This window comes from Ostrea edulis, chromosome 3, assembly GCF_947568905.1.
Source record: "Ostrea edulis chromosome 3, xbOstEdul1.1, whole genome shotgun sequence".
Taxonomy (NCBI): domain Eukaryota; kingdom Metazoa; phylum Mollusca; class Bivalvia; order Ostreida; family Ostreidae; genus Ostrea; species Ostrea edulis.
Window position 1 is genome coordinate 87,914,040 of NC_079166.1, and position 21,101 is coordinate 87,935,140.

Here is a 21,101-nt window from a genome sequence, read left to right on the forward strand (position 1 = left end):
ACCCATACCAAAATAACACAGCTACAGATGATATACCAGAGCAAAAAATAATTATATGAACGTCAACTGGACAGCAACAAATTACGTACTTTAACATGTAAATAATGCAACATGAAAGTGTCCTTACATGTCGACAAACGAAAAAAAAAAAAAAAAAGAATGTATTGAAAGAAATATCCAAATTGGAGGAGAAATAAGAAAATTAAAAGATTTTAGTACTTAAGAAAGGTACATAAATCTACAAAGACCCCCCACTACACCACCACCATTTAAAAAAATCCAACAAATTCTGTATTTCTATGTTTAAGAAATAATGGGGTCATGGTTTGGCTGTAATTGACGTGGTAAGATGTTTCACTCATTTAGATAAAAAAAATTGCAAAGTTTCATGTTGCAAATCTGACTATACTTAAGACCGAAATAGAGTTGGATTTCAAAATTATCACATTATCCAAGGTTAGGGGAGGAAGCATGAATTTTCAGACATGTTTAAATGTGCATAAAGAAGGTGTTTGATTAATCTTTTAATTTTTCCTCCAATTGAATATTAACCAAGCTATAATGCAAGTGTACGTGTACCTTGTGAAGAAGCTGTCTATTTCTGCATGGCTATTGTTGTATGATATACTCATTGAATGTATTCCATCATTGTGTCGTTTTCTCAAATCATCAGCTGAATAATATTTCTCATAAAAGCGTTTTTTTTCTCTGTAATGTCCAATTTTTTTGGTGGTGTCCATTTAAGGAAAGCTCCGCTGGAGAAACGAGACAAGGATAACTACACGCCGCTGTTGATGGCGGCGTATTCCGGTCACGCGGAGTCTCTGGACACTCTGCTGAAGAAAGGTGCGGATTACGAGGCTGTCGACAAAAACGACAAAACAGCGGTGTATCTCGCCGCCGAGGAGGACAAACTTGACGCACTCAAGGTAGAATTCTAAATATATTTAACAAGGTCATTATTAAGTTTTATCAACTTGATGCACTCAAGGTAAAAATCTAAATATCGATTAACAAGGTCACCATAAAACTTGATAACCTCTATGCACATAGGTAGAATTCTAAATATAGATTAACGAGGTCACCACAAAGTTTGATAAACTTGACACACTCAAGGTAGAATTCTAAATATAGATTTAACACAGTCACCACAAAGCTTGACAACATCTGACACCCCCCGGAAATAATTAAGGTGAAATATTGAAGGTAGATTTACAATGCCACTTGCAAAATGTAAGAAGCTCTATGCAGTCATGTTGAAATTTGTAAGTTAGATATCACGAAATTCAAAAAAAGTTAACTTCACCTCTGTCGTCAACTTGTAACTTTTGAGGTTCAGACATGATTATAATGATATTCAGTAAAGTTAGGTCAAAACTGTGACTTGAGGAGTTCAAGGTCATTTGTAAAGGTCGAGATGAAGTTTGTCATCAAGAGATTGGACATGTTTAGTGGCACAAAATTAAAAATAACCATGCTCAAGAGCAACATGATTCACAAAGACAGAGGTTTTATTGAATTTTCTTTCTTTCTTTCTAAGACTATGTTGGCATACCCAGACGTCCGGAGACTGGTGGACGTTGGTGATCGCTATGACAATCATCCCCTCCACATTGCTGCTCAGGATGGCTACCTCAGTATTGTAAAGGTAGGTTTATAAATGCTTTCCCCTGACTGTTTTCTGGTTTACACAACAAGTGGGGTTTTTGTTTTATAATTTATTGAAGTCTCGATTTCATTGTTTTAGTGATGAAGTCCAGGCCAGGAAATTTTTTAATTATTGGCAACGTTAAATCGAAAAACAATCATACAGTATAGCAAACTACAAATATCTAAATCAAAATCCAGAAAATTTCTGTAAAGTCTCGTACTTAAAGTTTTTCAGAAATTCCTTTATAAGATCATTTTTTTAATGAAAATAATCATTGGTGAAATTAAAAAATCAATGATATCGTAAATCTGGTTATTTTTTGCTGTCGATTAATTTTAACGTTTTTGCGAGTCAGTTGGATTCACAAAAATATTTTGTCTCAAAAATAACTCTAAGGATTGGTATATATATGCTTCTGCATAGATTCACAAAAATGATAACCACAAAAATAAATATATAGGCGTTTTACTCATATTCGCAAAAATTAATTGACGCAAAAATATCCAGATTTACGGTATATCATTGTTTTTGCATGGAATTTGAAGAATCTCCACACTGATACACAATATAATAGTATTAAAAAAAAATTCAAATTCTGTTGTTCATCATTTGTGTCCCAGATATAATTTTTTTGTTAATTTTCTGCCAAGAATATGATAGTCACAGTTTTATAAATGATTCTAAAGAACACAGGAGAGGTCTGACTGTGTTCGATTTCTGATTCGAGACTCGTGCAGTTACCAAATCAGTGTCCATAAAAATAGCAGTTCTTAGATGATTCTAACTGATGTGAGATCTCTTGTGTAGTGACTGCTGAAATACAAATTTTTGAAAAGTGAATATGTACAGGTAATTTTTGCTTGTTACAGTGCCTGATTGAACACGGTGCAGACTTGGATTGTAAAAATGAAGAGGAGCAAACTCCACTTCATCTCGCTGCCAAAAACGGCAGGACCAAGTAAGTGTGGACGATTCAATGGAAGAGCTCAATCTGCAGGTGATATATCTTAACCGTGAACAAACAGGTCATCACCAAGTCATGGTTGCAGAAGAATTTTAAATTCTCTATTTATCCATTATCAACTACAGAGGAAGCACTGAATTAGAATACATCCATTGTGCGTTTGATCCCATTGTGCCAAATTCTAGTACACCAGCTTAGATTCCCATTCAGTACCTTTTGTGTACGTGTGCAGTAAAATTCAGTATGAGGAAGTCTCTCTTATCCATTACTGTATAACACTAAATTTTGCAGCCCTTCACCGACAATGGTGACGTCTCCACATGAATGAAAAATTCTGGAGAGGGACATTAAGCATCAATGATATACAATCAATCAATTACCGTATAGCATACATTGTTAAATATAAAACCAAATGTTCTGAGAAATGTGTGTGGGGAAGTTTCTGTTATTGACATTCTTACGAGCTGAAATCCTCTGTAACGAGAAATTGAACTGTGGGAATGGCACACCATCATAAAACCCAGACCTCGTGAACCTGAGGTTATTTGCTATGTGGAAATTTGACCTGAAAAGAAAATAAGGAATTTGACATCATGTATCAGATTTACAAATTTTTCTGATATATGCTCTTTTTTTCGTGTCATGCAGTGTTGTGAGAGAGTTGGTGATACGTGATCACTCATCTGTGAACGACGAAGACGAGGACTCCAACACGGCTCTACATCTGGCCACGCTTCACGGACACACCAAGGTCGCCATGATTCTCATTAAGAACGGTGCCGACGTCGCAGCCAGGTGAGATCCCACGGGGACACTTGAAAACTGATTTGTAATTGAAATATATGCTCATTTACAGCAGTGATCCCCATTTTTCTAATGGCTGCTTATCAATGAAAAAAAATTCATGATTTTATGATTTCAATGGAATTAATTCATATGCATCATTCAATGCTTGACAAAAACAAGGAAAACTCAGTGATGGAATTTCTATTGGAAATTTCATGCGGGATTATGGTGTAAAATGTGACAAATAATGAGACTTGTTTTTTTCTTTCGACTGAAAAATTCTTGGATAGAAAATTTACTCGATTATAGCATAGTATTTTATCACAACGAACACAAAGTTGATGATATACAGTGAGATCCCCTCCTGTAGCTGATGTACAGTGAGATCCACTCCTGTGGATGATGTACAGTGAGATCCACTCCTGTAGATGATGTACAGTGAGATCCTCTCCTGTAGCTGATGTACAGTGAGATCCACTCCTGTGGATGATGTACAGTGAGATCCACTCCTGTAGATGATGTACAGTGAGATCCACTCCTGTAGATGATGTACAGTGAGATCCTCTCCTGTAGATGATGTACAGTGAGATCCACTCCTGTAGATGATGTACAGTGAGATCCTCTCCTGTAGCTGATGTACAGTGAGATCCACTCCTGTGGATGATGTACAGTGAGATCCACTCCTGTAGATGATGTACAGTGAGATCCACTCCTGTAGATGATGTACAGTGAGATCCTCTCCTGTAGATGCTTCTTAATTTCAGAAACTCTGTTTTATGGACGCCGCTGGATTGTGCGGCTGCGAAGGGTTGGCTGAAGACAGTCAAGTGTCTGTTAGACGCAGATGCACCGGTTGACCCCATGGATAAGACTAAAGTAAGTACCATGGGTCAGTTCTCAACAGATTTGTGCTGCCCTCTCGTGATCGGTAATTTGGAGCTATGTGTAAAACAGTTATTTATTTGGTTCTCAAATCCAAGATAGATTGACAGGGATTCTGAGAACCAGGTGATTTACTTCTTTATCAAGGAATTAAAGCAATGTTGACATGACCTTTCACGGCTGAATTTTTAATATTTACTAGACAACACCCCTTCACTTGGCATCACGCTACGGACATGCTGATGTCGTGAAATGTTTACTGGATCATTTTGCAAACGTTTCACAACGAGACACAGATGGCAACAACTGTATGGATATGGCCATCGACAACAACAAACCGTGAGTAGAAACACAATAGTGTCTGTACATACATTGTGTGGGTGTGTCTATACATACATTGTGTGGGTGTGTCTATACATACATTGTGTGGGTGTGTCTGTACATACATTGTGTGGGTGTGTCTATACATACATTGTGTGGGTGTGTCTATACATACATTGTGTGGGTGTGTCTGTACATACATTGTGTGGGTGTGTCTGTACATACATTGTGTGGGTGTGTCTATACATACATTGTGTGGGTGTGTCTATACATACATTGTGTGGGTGTGTCTATACATACATTGTGTGGGTGTGTCTATACATACATTGTGTGGGTGTGTCTATACATGCGGTGTGTCTGTACATACATTGTGTGAGTGTGTCTGTACATACATTGTGTGGGTGTGTCTGTACAATGTGTGGGTGTGTCTATACATACATTGTGTGGGTGTGTCTGTACAATGTGTGGGTGTGTCTATACATACATTGTGTGGGTGTGTCTGTACATACATTGTGTGGGTGTGTCTATACATACATTGTGTGGGTGTGTTTGTACAATGTGTGGGTGTGTCTGTACATACATTGTGTGGGTGTGTCTGTACAATGTGTGGGTGTGTCTGTACATACATTGTGTGGGTGTGTCTGTACATACATTGTGTGAGTGTGTCTGTACATACATTGTGTGGGTGTGTCTGTACATACATTGTGTGGGTGTGTCTGTACATACATTGTGTGGGTGTGTCTGTACATGCATTGTGTGGGTGTGTCTGTACATGCATTGTGTGGGTGTGTCTGTACATGCATTGTGTGGGTGTGTCTGTACATGCATTGTGTGGGTGTGTCTGTACATGCATTGTGTGGGTGTGTCTGTACATACATTGTGTGGGTGTGTCTGTACATACATTGTGTGGGTGTGTCTGTACATACATTGTGTGGGTGTGTCTGTACATACATTGTGTGGGTGTGTCTGTACATACATTGTGTGGGTGTGTCTGTACATACATTGTGTGGGTGTGTCTGATCATTTGATATCAGCTGACAACACGCGAAATAGAGAAACTTTGAATTATGAATGATTAGTCCCCTTATATTTACAGTGAGGTTGCCTTGGTAATCATCAACAGTGACAAATGGGAGGATGCCATGAGAAATGAGACCCCGGATATTGGCACCGGGCTGAGGACCACGCCCATGAGGAAACTCATCAAGAAAATGCCAGGTCAGGATCTAAAATGCTATAAATTTTATACACAAGACTGGATACAATTTTAGTCTGGACCAGATCTTTGTAATGTAGAGGTAACCTGTTTGGACTGTTCTGACCTTGAATTCAGTCATTTGTCAGGGATCAAGGTCACATAGAATCAGAACTAGAGAAGTGTTATGTAATTATGCAGTGTTTGAGACAAGATCAAAGTTGCATTACCACTGCAGGGGGTATTTACCTGTCTGAATAAGCTAGGAGCTGTACATATCAGTCAGCCATTGTGGGTGTAATCATTTAATATATTTAATGTTGCATGTAAATATGACAGTGGTCAGTCAATATATTCTATCTTGTGTCCAGATGTGGCAGAGTCGGCATTTTTGCGATGCATGACCACAAACAACAGGAATCCAGAGCACCCAGACTACAAGTGCACATTTAACTACGAGTTTCTGGACGACACATACTCCAACTGGACAGAGGGCGGAACCAGTGATGGGTCAGGATCAGGTGAGAAAGAGAGAGGGGAGAGAAAGGGGCAGAGAGAGAGAGAGAGAGAGAAAGGGGAGGGAAAGAGGAACCAGTGAGGGGTCAGGTGAGAAAGAGAGAGGGGAGAGAAAGGGGCAGAGAGAGAGAGAGAGAGTCGGGAGGGAAAGAGAGGAACCAGTGAGGGATTAGGTGAGAAAGAGAGAGAGAGAGAGAGAGAGACACGCAACATAGTACTTTTTTGCCTTTACAATAATATATGTGTGTATTCTCTTCTACACATTGTAAGTATGTTCTCACTTGGTAGGTTTGGTCGGCTATATATATATATATATATATATATATATATATATATATTGTGATTATTTAGTGCTTTATATATTAATTAATTGATTTTCACATGTATCGTTTAGATCCTAGGGGTAAACGTAAGGTTGGGTGTTATAATTGTTTGTTTGTGCTTTATATAATTATATATATATATATATATATATATATATAGAGAGAGAGAGAGAGAGAGAGGAACAAGTGAGTGGCCACAATGAGGTAAGAGAGAGGATGAGATAGTGAGCATTTTAAGTGGAAATAAATAGGCCCATTTTATGCTTAAAGTGACCTTTATTCTTTGTAGTATGTTCTGTGTAGTTGTAGATTAATCAATGTTTTGTGTTGGATAGTGGGGTTTAATTTGTTCATGGGGTACAATGTTAAAAAGAGGGTGGGTGATTGTATAGGTTTTCAAGCATGGCATGGCAGCATTTTGATAGTAGGCTTAGTAAGAAGCATGATATATATGTTAACTTTCCATTTCTGACCTAATTTGCTCTGCATGGCTGAACTCATTTGCATGCCAACAGACCGAGGAAAGGGCTCTGGTAAGAGAAATGTTGTATATTACCTGATATTAGTGTTCATTTTAATTTATCAGTTACTTAACACAAAATAGGGGGTGCTGTTGCTCTCTCACTTCACAGTTTTTACTACAAGAGTTATCTCACTTTGAACAGTTTGAAATACAGAGTTATATCTTAGGGCTATTCCAGCAAAAAAAATATGGGGGGGAGGGAAGGCACTTTATTTTTAAGACAGCCACCCATACAATTAAATTTTCCTCTGCTACCACCACCCATACAATTAGATTCTCCCCTGCCACCACCACCCATACAATTCAATACTTTCATTTAACGTAACAAATGGATCAACCATATGATATTTTAGAACTTAATTCTAGTTTATATTTTTAAAAATGCAAAAAATATAAACAATAAAATGTCTTTCTTTGTTGTTTCACCGGGAGACGAAAGTAGCAATCATTGCAGAAAAAATTACATATTTTGGTTTCCAATGCAATTTTGGTAGGGAGAAAAAAAGGATGATCTCAGCATATAAAATGAAAGAATAAATGCAATTGATTTTGTATACTCTGGAAACATGCGAGTTGTAGAAACCTAAGCTCTGTTTGATTATTATAAACGAACAGTTTCACTAATGATGTGGGGTATTGTCATATCATTTCTGGATTAGATGTGCATGTCCTTTTTACTCATGTCATGATCTGGGTGCTTGTTAATTGTTGAAATAACAAGAAGTTATTTTTTTAATGATATAAAACTAAATAAAATATGAATATATTATATCACTTTAAATTTAAATTCATATATATTGTTACTCTCTTTATTGCTTTTAAAAGACAAGTGTCTTATTACTTCAGTTACAATATGTATACTTAAAATGGCATTGTATAGTGGTGTACAAATTCAAGCAAGCAACGGAGAAGAACTTTTCAACGAGTTAGGTTTTCTCGCAACTTAAGTGCAAGACATAGATATTTCCCTAAATTACAAAGTGTATGCATATAGATTGTGACGTTTTTCCTTTGACTTTTCCCCCTACAATCTCTCGTAGGCCTACAGGAAACTCGCGAATATTCCATTTAAAATTTCAGTCCCAAGCATAATATTTACCCGATTTATATCGCAATCAGGCAAATTTTCCACTCTGTTAAACGTAATGATATAACAGGTGGGAGATTTCATATCCGAATTACCCCGCACATCTCAAAGTCTGTCGAAATTCACACCTTCGGAAACAACGGTCGTGATTCCCTGATCCTTGATTTTGTTAAATAAACAACAACTCGGGTTTTGGTAATTAACCTCACACGACGCTGCATGTTAATTACACGTTAACCAATTGATAGCTTGGGTATAATAATTGATTCAGAGTGCCGATTAAAGAAGATCACCTCCGATCTATTACCTGTGTATTTTAAAACGAAAGTGTTAGGAGCGATAATTCCCAGAATAGTCATGCTCGACTGAAATCGAAAGTAGGAATCGCGTTGTAATCGAAAAAATGGACAGTCGTTTCTTAAAGGTGAAATTACACGAAAAGGTTGTAAAATTCATGATTGTTGGTTGCGTTAGACAGGTGGTCGTTTAGGACAGGTACAATAGGTTGGGTAACGCCTTGGAGGGGAAAGGTTTACGGTAACATTGAGTTATCTGCCCATTTATCAATCTTTTTTCCGTACTTAAGTTAATGTAGAATGGCTCCGCTTTTCTTCTTTTGTAATAAAAGAAACGTAACGTGATACGTTTTCATTTTTATCATAATTCACAGGCACCCATGTTTTTTATTTAACCTGGAAGACAACCACCCATACAAATATATTTTCCCAAATCACCCCCACCCATCCAAAAAAATATCGGCTGCCGTCCCTCCCCCCCATACGTTTTTTGCTGGAATAGCCCTTAGTTGATGTTAGTGTTCATTTTAATTTATCAGTTACTTAACACAAAATAGGGGGTGCTGTTGCTCTCTCACTTCACAGTTTTTACTACAAGAGTTATCTCACTTTGAACAGTTTGAAATACAGAGTTATCTTTCTTGAGCACATTTCATGATTAATCACTTTAATTTTTTTCTATTTTACAAGACCGCCACTTGGCTCTTGGGTAGTCTAAGTGATAATTTATACCCTTTAATATAAATAAGTAAGTTTCTGGAGCTGGGATGCAAAGTGTTACTTTCACCAATAAATTTCAAATTAATTTATTTCTTATTTGGTGTATGGTTTTGAGTAGTCTACATCTTCTAGTTTATAGAAATACAAAGTAAAAGATAATCCATGGCACGGATTTAATTTGAAATTAGTTTGAATATAGATGACTAACAAAATTATGGAAGTAACATGGTGTCTGAATGAAAATACATACTGCAGTAATAACTGTATTTTTATTGTAAATCTGTTATTCAACTTTTAAGATATCTTCTGAAGAGGTGATTAAAAACTTTTTTTTCAAAATTTATTATTACAGACCTTGCAGTCAGATTGAAGAATTTAAGACGCATTACTTCCATAATTTTCGGCTTTGATTTATTCCATAAAATTATGACAGACATCATTAGAGAAACAGTCACAATCTTTTCCTTCATAAGAAGACATCTTTACTGCTATGACTCTGTTACTTTGAGTTAGCAGTACGATTCTTAGGATATATTCATAGCAAAACTATCATCTGATGGAAGTAACGCAGACACAATTTTTTCAGCGCAAAGGAAAACATTTATTTCAATGCAACAACAATATGAATTTTGAATAGCATGAGCGAGTGTGAATGTTTCAAAGTTAAAATAATTGTCTTCTAGAGGAAGACTGCTTAATTGGACAAAACAGGTATTGGCAAAAGTTGATGTATGTTATCATATGGCTCCCAAGAGAAGTCATCCACAGGGGGCCAATAAAATCTGTCTCCTTTCCGCAGCATAAATTGGAGAAGGTATTCACCCCCACAAACTTCCTTGATCTGAAAAGGAGAGAGCATCTATGAAACAACTCTCATTGTGTAAAATAACATCTTTGATAATGATTACATTGATTGATTCTGAAAAGTTTAGATGAAACAGAATCATTAATATTATGTTCGTAAAAAGACAACAAAACAGCCCAGTATCATGTGTCCGTTTATAAATTCATAATACGAACATCATCCATAGAAAATTTACAGTTTGTTAAAATAATTCATAGTAACCAATCAGTTTTCTTTTTTTTTAAATCGAACATCTATAGGCTAAAAATTACCCTCCGTGTCAGAAATGCAAATTTCAACTTTTAGAATAATGTTTCCGTACGTTCGTTATGTCAGACACGACAAAAAATTCTTGGGGTCTCAGTGTTGACAAACCTGAGTAAGAATATGTCGCAAATAACTCATTTATGTATTATCTAATATGCATAAACGTAAAATAAACAGTACTTACGAATTTTTCTGCATCAGTTAACGACGTATCATGTTCGTAACGAAATCATCGTTTTGTGGACACTGTATTTACCGCCATCGCTATCCCACAATGCAAATCTGTGGGCGAGTTCAATTACACATAGGGAGTTCAGCATCGGTGACGTAATAAAATAGAAATCGAAATACATCATGTGAATCTCAATCGTACTAGCAACCAGGTGATTTATGTTCGTAACGAATCGGACTCCAAAAGTAACTATGAAAATCGTTTGAAAAATAAAATAAGTAACACAACCACAATTGGCTTGGTATTCATTTACTGAGTTAATAACGACATGAAATATGCAAACAACACGTGATATCGTAAATAAATTCTCGTCATGAAATATTAAGAGGCATCATATTTTTTCTTCATTTTCGGACACGACAGGCTACGAACGTAATATTAATTTCAGTAATGTTTTTTTTAATTCGTTTCAAGGGTGGCATTTATGTTATTTTCAGAGCATTATATAACACAATCATATTATTCAAAAACATACTTATCATATGCCTCTAAGCTTATTAAATCTCTAATCTATCATTTAAAGATCCTAAGAAAATTTATGTAACATTTTTCAATGGAAAAAAAGTTGGTTCATGGACTTTGAATTTTTTTTCTGAAGTGAAAACAATTTAAAAAAAAAATATATATATTTTATTATCAGTACACATTCCTGAGAGCTGAATAAAAGGTGTTTGGCAATTTTTCAGCTCCATTTTACTTTTATACATTGGGTTTAATGAGGATATTAAGAATTTACCCAAAACCAAAAACATACATAAATATTCATTATATTGTTATGAATATATCATTCATTTTGATAAAGAAAAAAAATAGGTAAATAGATATTTTGCAAATTAAGGTAGCTCACTTTACTAAAGCTTATACTTTGTGTAACACATAGTAACACCACAACACAAGATGGCGATTTTAATATTTTGTGAAATTAGTTGTATCGATCAATTTGTTTGTCTATCATCATAGCTCAGTGGTTAAAGCATTGGGCTGGTGAACCGCAGATCTCAAGTTCAAATCCCCCAGAGTCTTTTATTCATATGTGTTGAAATGATTTTTTTGAAACCATGTTTTTATCCAAATTTGTATATTTTTTGCCTTGTTTGGCATATATATGTATTGTATATCATCATATCTTTTATAATTAAATTAATTCGTACTGATTTGAGAAACTATTTCTGGGTGTAGTGAGCCACCTTAAGTGATCTACATGTATTATTTAAGATTACTAGTAATTGTAGCTTTGATAGAAGTAGAATGTCTCCATTTCATACTGCATTCAGTTTGTGTTTTATAAAGTATCACATTGTCAAATTGTGTTGAATTTTGAAGTATTGCATGAAGTTTCATTATTATTTTATTTTTATTTTTTTTAATTCTATGGTTTGTAAATATACTAAAAGGTTTAGTATATATACATCGTATGTATTCTGTGTTGTACACAACATTTCGGATTGCATAGATCCAGATTAGAAGTCAGATCCAGATAACACAGATTTTACTATACAGTCAGATCTGGAATAGACAAGTTTAACTATACAGTCAGATCTGGAATAGACAAGTTTTACTATACAGTGAGATCTGAATCAGACAGATTTTACTATACAGTCAGATCTGAAATAGACAAGTTTTACTATACAGTCAGATCTGAAATAGACAAGTTTTACTATACAGTCAGATCTGAATCAGACAGATTTTACTATACAGTCAGATCTGAAATAGACAGATTTTACTATACAGTCAGATCTGAAATAGACAGATTTTACTATACAGTCAAATCTACACATGTGGAGTTTTTTTTTATTTTCTTAATTTAAACCATGGATATCAACAGTAAATCAAAATCAATGTCTACATTAACCCCCCCCCCCCCCCACCCCCAATACATGTATATACGTTACAACCCCCATACCACCCCACCACCCTCAAAATGAGGTAACTGTTCTCCTTATCAATTTATTTAAGAAATGTATAAATTTACATTTGAAACCTAGTAACTTGTAACACTTCAAATTATCTAGTAACTTGTAACACTTCATATTATCTGCCATTATGAGGTTTTCATCTTCTGTCTTCATTGTAACATTAAACTTTGAGTAGCCTTTCGGTGGTTTACGTTCACTCAGGTTCCCGCCCTGCACACACAGTCGTGTTAATGGAGCAGTCATCGGAATAGTAGTTGAATAATTCATTTTAACATAATGTAGGATTTACAGGAAATATAAAACAACTAGGATTTCTGTTACAATGTCTGATTTTATAGGGAGTGTGTAAAGATAGGATTTATCTCTCTTTAGGGATGTGTGTAAAACTAGACTTTCTCTGTCTTACTTTCAGGAAGCATACATTTATATAAAATGCAGGATTTCTCTGTCTTCTTTACAGGCAGTGTGTATAATGAGGATTTCTATCTCTTCTTTACAGGCAGTGTGTATAATGAGGATTTCTCCCTCAATGTCTTGGCTAGACCATACACTTCTGACTCCAGTGAAATGAAGAGCAACCATCCACTCATGATAATGGTATGTGAAACAAATTATTGTTACTTACCCATTAATAACAACTCTCTCATTGAATAAAGAATCTCGTCAATATTGTTGCTGAATTTCCATCTTGTTTCCCATGCCTGTAAGCTCTTCGTTTTCCTATCGCTGTAGGTGAACTCTAAGCGGGAGGATCTTCTAGCTCATCCTCTGGTGAACGCTCTACTCCGTCACAAGTGGAACAGCTTTGGGCGGACCTTCTACTACATGAACTTTTTGATTTACGCTGTCTTCCTCGTCTTTCTCACTGGGTACATCGTATCCACGGACCCTCCTTTTGAAGTGTAAGTCTCGTCTTTCTCACTGGGTACATCGTGTCCACGGACCCTCCTTTTGAAGTGTAAGTCTCGTCTTTCTCACTGGGTACATCGTATCCACGGACCCTCCTTTTGAAGTGTAAGTCTCGTCTTTCTCACTGGGTACATCGTGTCCACGGACCCTCCTTTTGAAGTGTAAGTCTCGTCTTTCTCACTGGGTACATTGTATTCACGGACTGTCCTTTTGAAGTGTAAGTTCAGGGAGACTTATTTTGTACAATAATAGTGAGATTTAACATGGCTGTGATAATTATATTTAGATTAACATTGGCATCGAATCTTGAGATGTTCCCTTATGATTCAGCTTGTACATTGTCCGTGACGTGTCTGTCAGAGTTGAACACGAGGCATACACGCGTTTCACCTGCCTCAGACTCAGCATCCCCTCTAAATTTATTCTTTTTTTGCAATTAATTGACCAGATCCTCTATATCCTTAGATAGTGTAAATCACATTGTACTGGCCACCGTCCATAATGAATAGAAACAAATCGTCTATGCGTATGCCTGGAAAATTTATTCTTAAGTCAATGATTGGCATCATGTGACTTCCTCAACTTCATACGATATACTGTAATAAAACAAAAAAATAATTGTAAACAGTGAATTGATACTGACAACACATATGATCATGTCTAATAATAATTCAAACTATCCAAAAACTATGTCATATATATCTTAATACTATCATTGAATTATATTGCACAATACTGTAATTCTGTAAACATAGTTTGCATAAATATTCAGGACATGAACTACGTACACATGTGTTTACTCAGAGAACATGCTTTATACACTGTATCAATTCAAATAATACACGTTTTCAAATAAATCAATGGAATGTGCTAATGTTCATTATTCTTATACCGAATAAGTAGTTTCTCTAGAAAACAGCAGTTCAGTACAATGTCCAGTGAAACAGGAACATAATACCCACATTCTTCGCAGCGAGCTCGTGCATACACAAAAAATATATGTGCCCTAAAAACTATGACGTAGCGCGCGGATAACGTGTACAAATTGGCACAAAAATTTAAATGTCGAAATTGGCTGCTACACACATGCATGATAGCCACATGATAATTACATAATAGTCACATGATAATCATTTCATATTCGCATGATAATCACATGATAATCACTTGAAAATCACATGGTAGTTACGAGTTTCACCAGCAATGTGACTGTCTCTGAATTGAATATGACCAACGTATTTACTTTCTATACTGAAGAGTTCCAGATCTTTAGATTATGACTTAATATACATGTAGTCTTTGGCAAGATGAGTAAAGAGGGAAAAAAAGCAGACTATACATTTAAATTAAACATTAACTAAGAGAAAAGGAGAAGATTGATACTGCAACACTTTAAGACAGAAAAAAGAAATGAGAGTCTCTAGGTTTTCATACACACATCTTGACAATTTGCAAACATTTCACTTGTAAAAAAGTAATAATATTATGTGGTTGAAATAAAGTCTCCTGGGTCAGTGACAAACAATAACAAGTAATGGCAACATTTGTGAAAACCGTATGGGACTGGAATGAGTGAGCCACTGACTGGCAGTCTTTCACCCTAACCAGACAGGGGAAAGGTTTGTAAAGGACAAAGAATTTATTTCTGATTTTATTTTGCACGTTTGACACACTTCCATTTGAACTGTTCATGTGTTACTCCTTAAATAAAAAACAATGTGAAGATGTATTATGCCTAAGGCTTCTTAAATTAAAGTTTTTAGAGAGATTGCATAATTTGTGAAATCTCGCTGTGTCATGGTAATTTTATCCCCTTACAACATTTGTCTTTTTGTCTCCAGGTATCAAGCTTTAGGTATGGAATCGAGTGTCGCAGAGAAAACAGCGTGTAGCAATGCGTCGAGTAGACATACACTGGACAGCTCGGAATTCGATCAGCCCCTGTTTGCTACAATTGGAAAATACGTCATCATGGCGTTGTCTGCTTGGAATTTACTAAGAGAGGTGAGATTCTGTAGTCAAATCTCGGCACACACTCACAGAGGCGTGTCTTAGAGAGGTGAGATTCTGTAGTCACACTCTCACAGATTAGGGTCAATGTAACGAGTAGAGGCGTGTCTTAGAGAGGCGAGATTCTGTAGTCACACTCTCACAGATTAGGGTCAACGGAACGAGTAGAGGCGTGTCTTAGAGAGGCGAGATTCTGTAGTCACACACTCACACATGGGGATCGATATAATGAGTAGAGATGCTTCTGTAGTCAAATCTTAGCACACACTCACACATGAAGATTGATATGATGAGTAAATGCATGTCATTTGAATGTGGGCAGAGAAGTAAAACTTGGGAGATCTGTTAATGAGTAGCATAGAGTGTTGCCTATCTAATGTGAGTGCACATGTGAAACTTGTGACCTCTAGGACGAGTAGAGACTTGCCTGTGCAGTATGAAGATAAGTGACTTTCCGGAATGCACATTTTCATGAGATTTTTTTTCTTTTGCAGTTGTTGCAGATTTACCAGGCCAAGCTGCAGTATCTGGGGTTCGAGAATCTGATTGAGTGGGTCACCTACGTCTGTGCCTTATTGCTGGTGATCGACTTTGAGAACTGTCAGCGATCCACGGGATACAGATTCGTAAGTTTCTCGTGGTCAGTTCATTTCTTTTCAGCTGTCAACAATCCACAGGATACAGATTCGTAAGTTTCTCATGGTCAGTTCATTTCTTTTCAGCTGTCAACAATCCATGTGATCAGGTATTAGATCTTAGAAAATCTTCTCTACTTTCATGTATATTTGAGAAAAACTAGGCTAATTATGTCCATGAAGCTTTCTACCTTGATTGTGAAATTCATGGCTCCTGGGTCAGTAGTTGAGGCCCTAGGGCAGGGCCAATATAGCCATATACATGTAGTGGAGGGAGGAGTTGGGGGGGGGGGATGTGAAAATGATTTATTTACTTCAAACTTCCATTTTTCCATCTTCTGTAAATGAATAGGAATTGTATGGATATTTTGAAAGATCATAAACATGTGTACACAGGAATCCATATTGAGACTTAAATGTAAATATGAGACTCCCTGTATGGGTTATGTATGGGCTACGATACTCAGGTGATCGTTAAAGTCCATGGGCCTCTTATTAATTATGACATCATAATTGTTTAAATTCATGATTTGTTCATTATGACATTGCTATGTGTAACATCAAGGCTTGTCAAATAGACAATACCATGTGTAACATCATAGTTTAATTATGACATCACTCTATTTAGATTGAAGGCTTGTTATTTATAACATCTCTGTGTGTAATATCAGGATTTATTTAATATTTTGTAGACGTGGCAGTGGTCAGTGGGGGCTGTGGCAATCTTCCTCTGCTGGATTAATCTGGTTCTCTTCCTCCAGAAATTCCCGCGGTTTGGGATCTACGTTGTCATGTTTAAAGACATTCTTAACACCTTCCTTCAATTCGCCATCGTCTTCTTTCTGTTCGTTGTTGCCTTTGGTCTGGGATTCTACACAGTGCTACAAAACCAGGTCAGCCTCAATCTCATATCAGTTTTTATTTAGGTCATCCCAAATCTCATATTTTTTTTTTTATTTAGGTCAGCCTCAGTCTCGTATTATTTTTTATTTAGGTCAGCCTCGATCTCATATCTTATTTAGGTCATCATTAATCTCTGTCACGTTGTTAACTCGTATTATTTTTGATTTATTTTCTATTGCATTTTCAACTTAGGTGTCACTTTTCTTTTTACTGAGAGTTTATGAATTTCATACTGTCAATTGATGTAAGCATTTCATACCATTGCCAGCTGACGAAATGAATTTCATACCATTGTCAACTGACGAAATGAATTTCATACCATTGTCAACTGACGAAATGAATGTCATACCATTGCCAATCAACCATGAATTCAGACTAGTGTCGATTTACCATATGAAATTCATACCACTCTTAATTGACCATAAGTTTAACATTATCAATGTTGTTTCCGTTTTTTGTCATGATTTTGTTTCTATCTACAGGATGCATTTGCTACGGTGTGGGAGTCGCTCATTAAGACCACGGTGATGATGATTGGCGAGTTTGAGTACGAGAACATTTTCTATGGTGAGAAGCAAGGTGAACAAGATTTCTACCCCGAGATCACCTACATCATGTTCGTCGTCTTCATGATTTTGATGTCCATCATCATCATGAACTTACTGGTAGGCTGTCTTTTTGTTCTCTTCCATGTGATTTTAACTCAACACTGTCAAGTTTATATTACAAAATCACTCGCATCTATGGAGGTCTATTTTCGCTCTTTCAGATTTTTAAACCCCACACAACGAGTTGTGGAGGTTGTAATGTTTTTGACCCGTCCATCTGTTTGTCCTGTTCTTGTCAGTGCAACTCCTCTAAAACTCCTCAATGAATTTCTTGGAATTTTGTAGTTAATAAGGACTTAATGTGTAGATGTGCATGAAATTCTGATTCCATTTTTTTTCTGGGAGTTATGCCCCTTTTGAACATAGAAGTCTGGCTACTGTATGGACCGCATATATATATTTATATATATATTTTAAAAAAGACATTAGAGTGATGGCAGTTCCATATTCCCAACATACTTTCAGTGAAGTAAAGAGTAAGATGCAATGGTAATTTGTTTTAGTTTATGCATAGCAAAGCCATTCATGTATAGCATGCCATTCAGTGGAAGGGGGGGGGGGATATGTGAACTTGCTCCCCCTTTTTTGTTTTAAATATATTTTTAGCATCCCATTCAGATTGATAATTTTACTTCTCCCAACAATGAAATGCACTGTTAAATCTTATTAGTCCAATGAAATTTTCAGTGGTCAAAACCTACTGCCTGGTCAATTTAACAATCCTACCACCAGCTGTGGTACTTTAAAAAAACCAAACTTATTACCGAGGAGAATTAACAATGTTAAAAAGAAATAGGGTGTATTGATATATCTTTACGGATTATTGTTTGTCTCTGAAGATTATTCATTCTGCGTATTAAAATCAATGGGGTTTTTGTGTACTACATGAATGTTAGCAAATACATGTACCCCTATACATGTGTTGATAGTGTACACTATTTATCCTTACATGTGTGTAAAGCACACATTATGTGTCCATACCTGTTTGTGCAGTGTACAATATATATACATGTGTGTGTGTACATTGTACAATATGTATACATGTGTGTGTGTATATTGTACACTATGTGTGCATACATATGCGTACAGTGTACAATATGTATACATGTGTGTGTGTACATTGTACACTATGTGTACATACATATGCGTACAGTGTACATTAACAATATTTATACATACATGTACAGTATGAAAGATGTATGCGTTCATGTATGTACAGTGTACATCAATAAATATGTGTGTAAATGTGCATTTGATACTGTATGATTGTGTACAGTGTACAATATGTGTGTGTGTGTAAATGTGCATATATGATATTGTGTACAGTGTACAATATGTGTGCACACATATGTATAGAGTACAGTGTACAGTACAGTGTTGTCAATCTATGGTTGCACTGAAATTTCAGTAAAAGTATAATTCATGGTATGAATATTGAAATGAAGTGAATGATAAAAATTTGTATTTTCCCCTGTGTAGGTTGGTTTGGCTGTAGATGATATCAAGGCTGTACAGGAGCAGGCTGCACTCAAGAGAATGGCTATGCAGGTAGACAGAAAATTCTAAAAGTATTTAAAATGAATGTGCTACACCAGGTTTAAGAAATAAATTCATATTACAAAAGTATGATTTGTGGTATTGCAGTATAGGTATTATACAGTCTATAAACAGAGAACATAAAATATCAATCATATTTATACACTGTCAGTCAATACATCATATATTTACACACTGTCAGTCAATACATCATATATATACGCACTGTCAGTCAATACATCATATATGTACACACTGTCAGTCAATACATTATATATGTACACACTGTCAGTCAATACATCATATATGTACACACTGTCAATCAATACATCATATATATACGCACTGTCAGTCAATACATCATATATTTACACACTGTCAGTTAATACATAATATATATACACACTTTCACAATACATCATATATTTACACACTGTCAGTCAATACATCATATATATACGCACTGTCAGTCAATACATCATATATGTACACACTGTCAGTCAACACATTATATATGTACACACTGTCAATCAATACATCATATATTTACACACTGTCAGTTAATACATTATATATATACACACTGTCACAATACAGCATATATTTACACACTGTCAGTCAATACAGCATATATTTACACACTGTCAGTCAATACATTATATATATACCACTGTCAGTCAATACATCATATATTTACACCCTGTCAGTTAATACATAATGTATATACACACTGTCACAATACATCATATATATACACACTGTCACAATACATCATATATACACACTGTCAGTCAATACATTATATATATATACACACTGTCAGTCAATACATTATATATATACACACTGTCACAATACATCATATATTTACACACTGTCAGTCAATACATCATATATTTACACACTGTCAGTCAACACATCATTTATTTACACACTGTCAGTCAATACATTATATATAATACCACTGTCAGTCAATACATCATATATTTACACACTGTCAGTTAATACATTATATATGTACACACTGTCAGTTAATACATAATATGTATACACACTGTCACAATACATCATATATTTACACACTGTCAGTTAATACATAATATGTATACACACTGTCACAATACATCATATATTTACACACTGTCAGTCAATACATCATATATTTACACACTGTCAGTCAATACATTATATATATATACCACTGTCAGTCAATACATCATATATTTACACATGGTCAGTTAATACATTATATATATATACCACTGTCAGTCAATACATCATATATTTACACATGGTCAGTTAATACATAATGTATATACACACTGTCACAATGCATCATATATATAAACACTGTCACAATGCATTATATACACACACTGTCAGTCAATACATCATATATATGCACACTGTCTCAATATATTATATATATCAATACATTATATTTATATACACTGTCAAACAATGCATCATGTATATACACACTGTCAAACAGAATATGAATCATAGAAAATGCATTGAAATTTAATGTAATGTTTTTCAATTTGAGAAATGTTTTTATTTGTAGGTTGAGTTAGCTTTAGATGTGGAGAGGGTGGTGCCAGAATTTATACGGCGCCGTTTTGTGACAAAGTGTGACACTTACAGACCCAACAGGAAGACCTTGAATCCCCTGAAGCTCCTGGCCCGGGCCGAGGCTGGCGACCTCTCCTCACAGGCCATCTCTAAAGCCCTGGACCCTGACCTGGTCAGTGAATTCCCAGTATTTAGCAGATTATTGTCAGTAAAAAGACATGATTTATCTAGCTTATGGAGAGATATATAAGTTTCTTCAATATCCAATTTTTTTCTTCCTTTCAAAGTTGATTATTATTTCTTCAATTTCCAAAATCTTTTCCTTTCTTTTTCAAAGTTTGATAATTTGTTGAATATATCATATAATTTTAATACTTCATATAATTGATTAAAGTGGAGAAAATC

The 21,101-nt window shown here is 35.5% G+C and overlaps 1 protein-coding gene across 3 annotated transcripts in view; it reads left to right on the forward strand.

Annotated features, from left to right (window-relative positions):
• LOC125673234 (transient receptor potential cation channel subfamily A member 1 homolog) overlaps positions 1–21,101 on the forward strand; it is a 45,239-nt gene that overhangs the window by 20,665 nt on the left and 3,473 nt on the right. The window contains exons 9-24 of one of the 3 annotated variants that reach the window (XM_048909703.2): positions 746–929; positions 1,541–1,648; positions 2,521–2,609; positions 3,264–3,410; positions 4,166–4,277; positions 4,486–4,622; positions 5,701–5,822; positions 6,171–6,320; positions 12,984–13,120; positions 13,256–13,425; positions 15,274–15,436; positions 15,937–16,068; positions 16,770–16,970; positions 17,463–17,645; positions 19,068–19,136; positions 20,689–20,868. In XM_048909703.2, the coding sequence (XP_048765660.1) occupies positions 746–929; positions 1,541–1,648; positions 2,521–2,609; positions 3,264–3,410; positions 4,166–4,277; positions 4,486–4,622; positions 5,701–5,822; positions 6,171–6,320; positions 12,984–13,120; positions 13,256–13,425; positions 15,274–15,436; positions 15,937–16,068; positions 16,770–16,970; positions 17,463–17,645; positions 19,068–19,136; positions 20,689–20,868 (2,284 nt within the window). Of the gene's footprint in view, positions 1–745; positions 930–1,540; positions 1,649–2,520; positions 2,610–3,263; positions 3,411–4,165; positions 4,278–4,485; positions 4,623–5,700; positions 5,823–6,170; positions 6,321–12,983; positions 13,121–13,255; positions 13,426–15,273; positions 15,437–15,936; positions 16,069–16,769; positions 16,971–17,248; positions 17,646–19,067; positions 19,137–20,688; positions 20,869–21,101 lie in introns of those variants that run through there. The other 2 variants (XM_048909704.2, XM_048909709.2) reach the window with 2 other exon arrangements.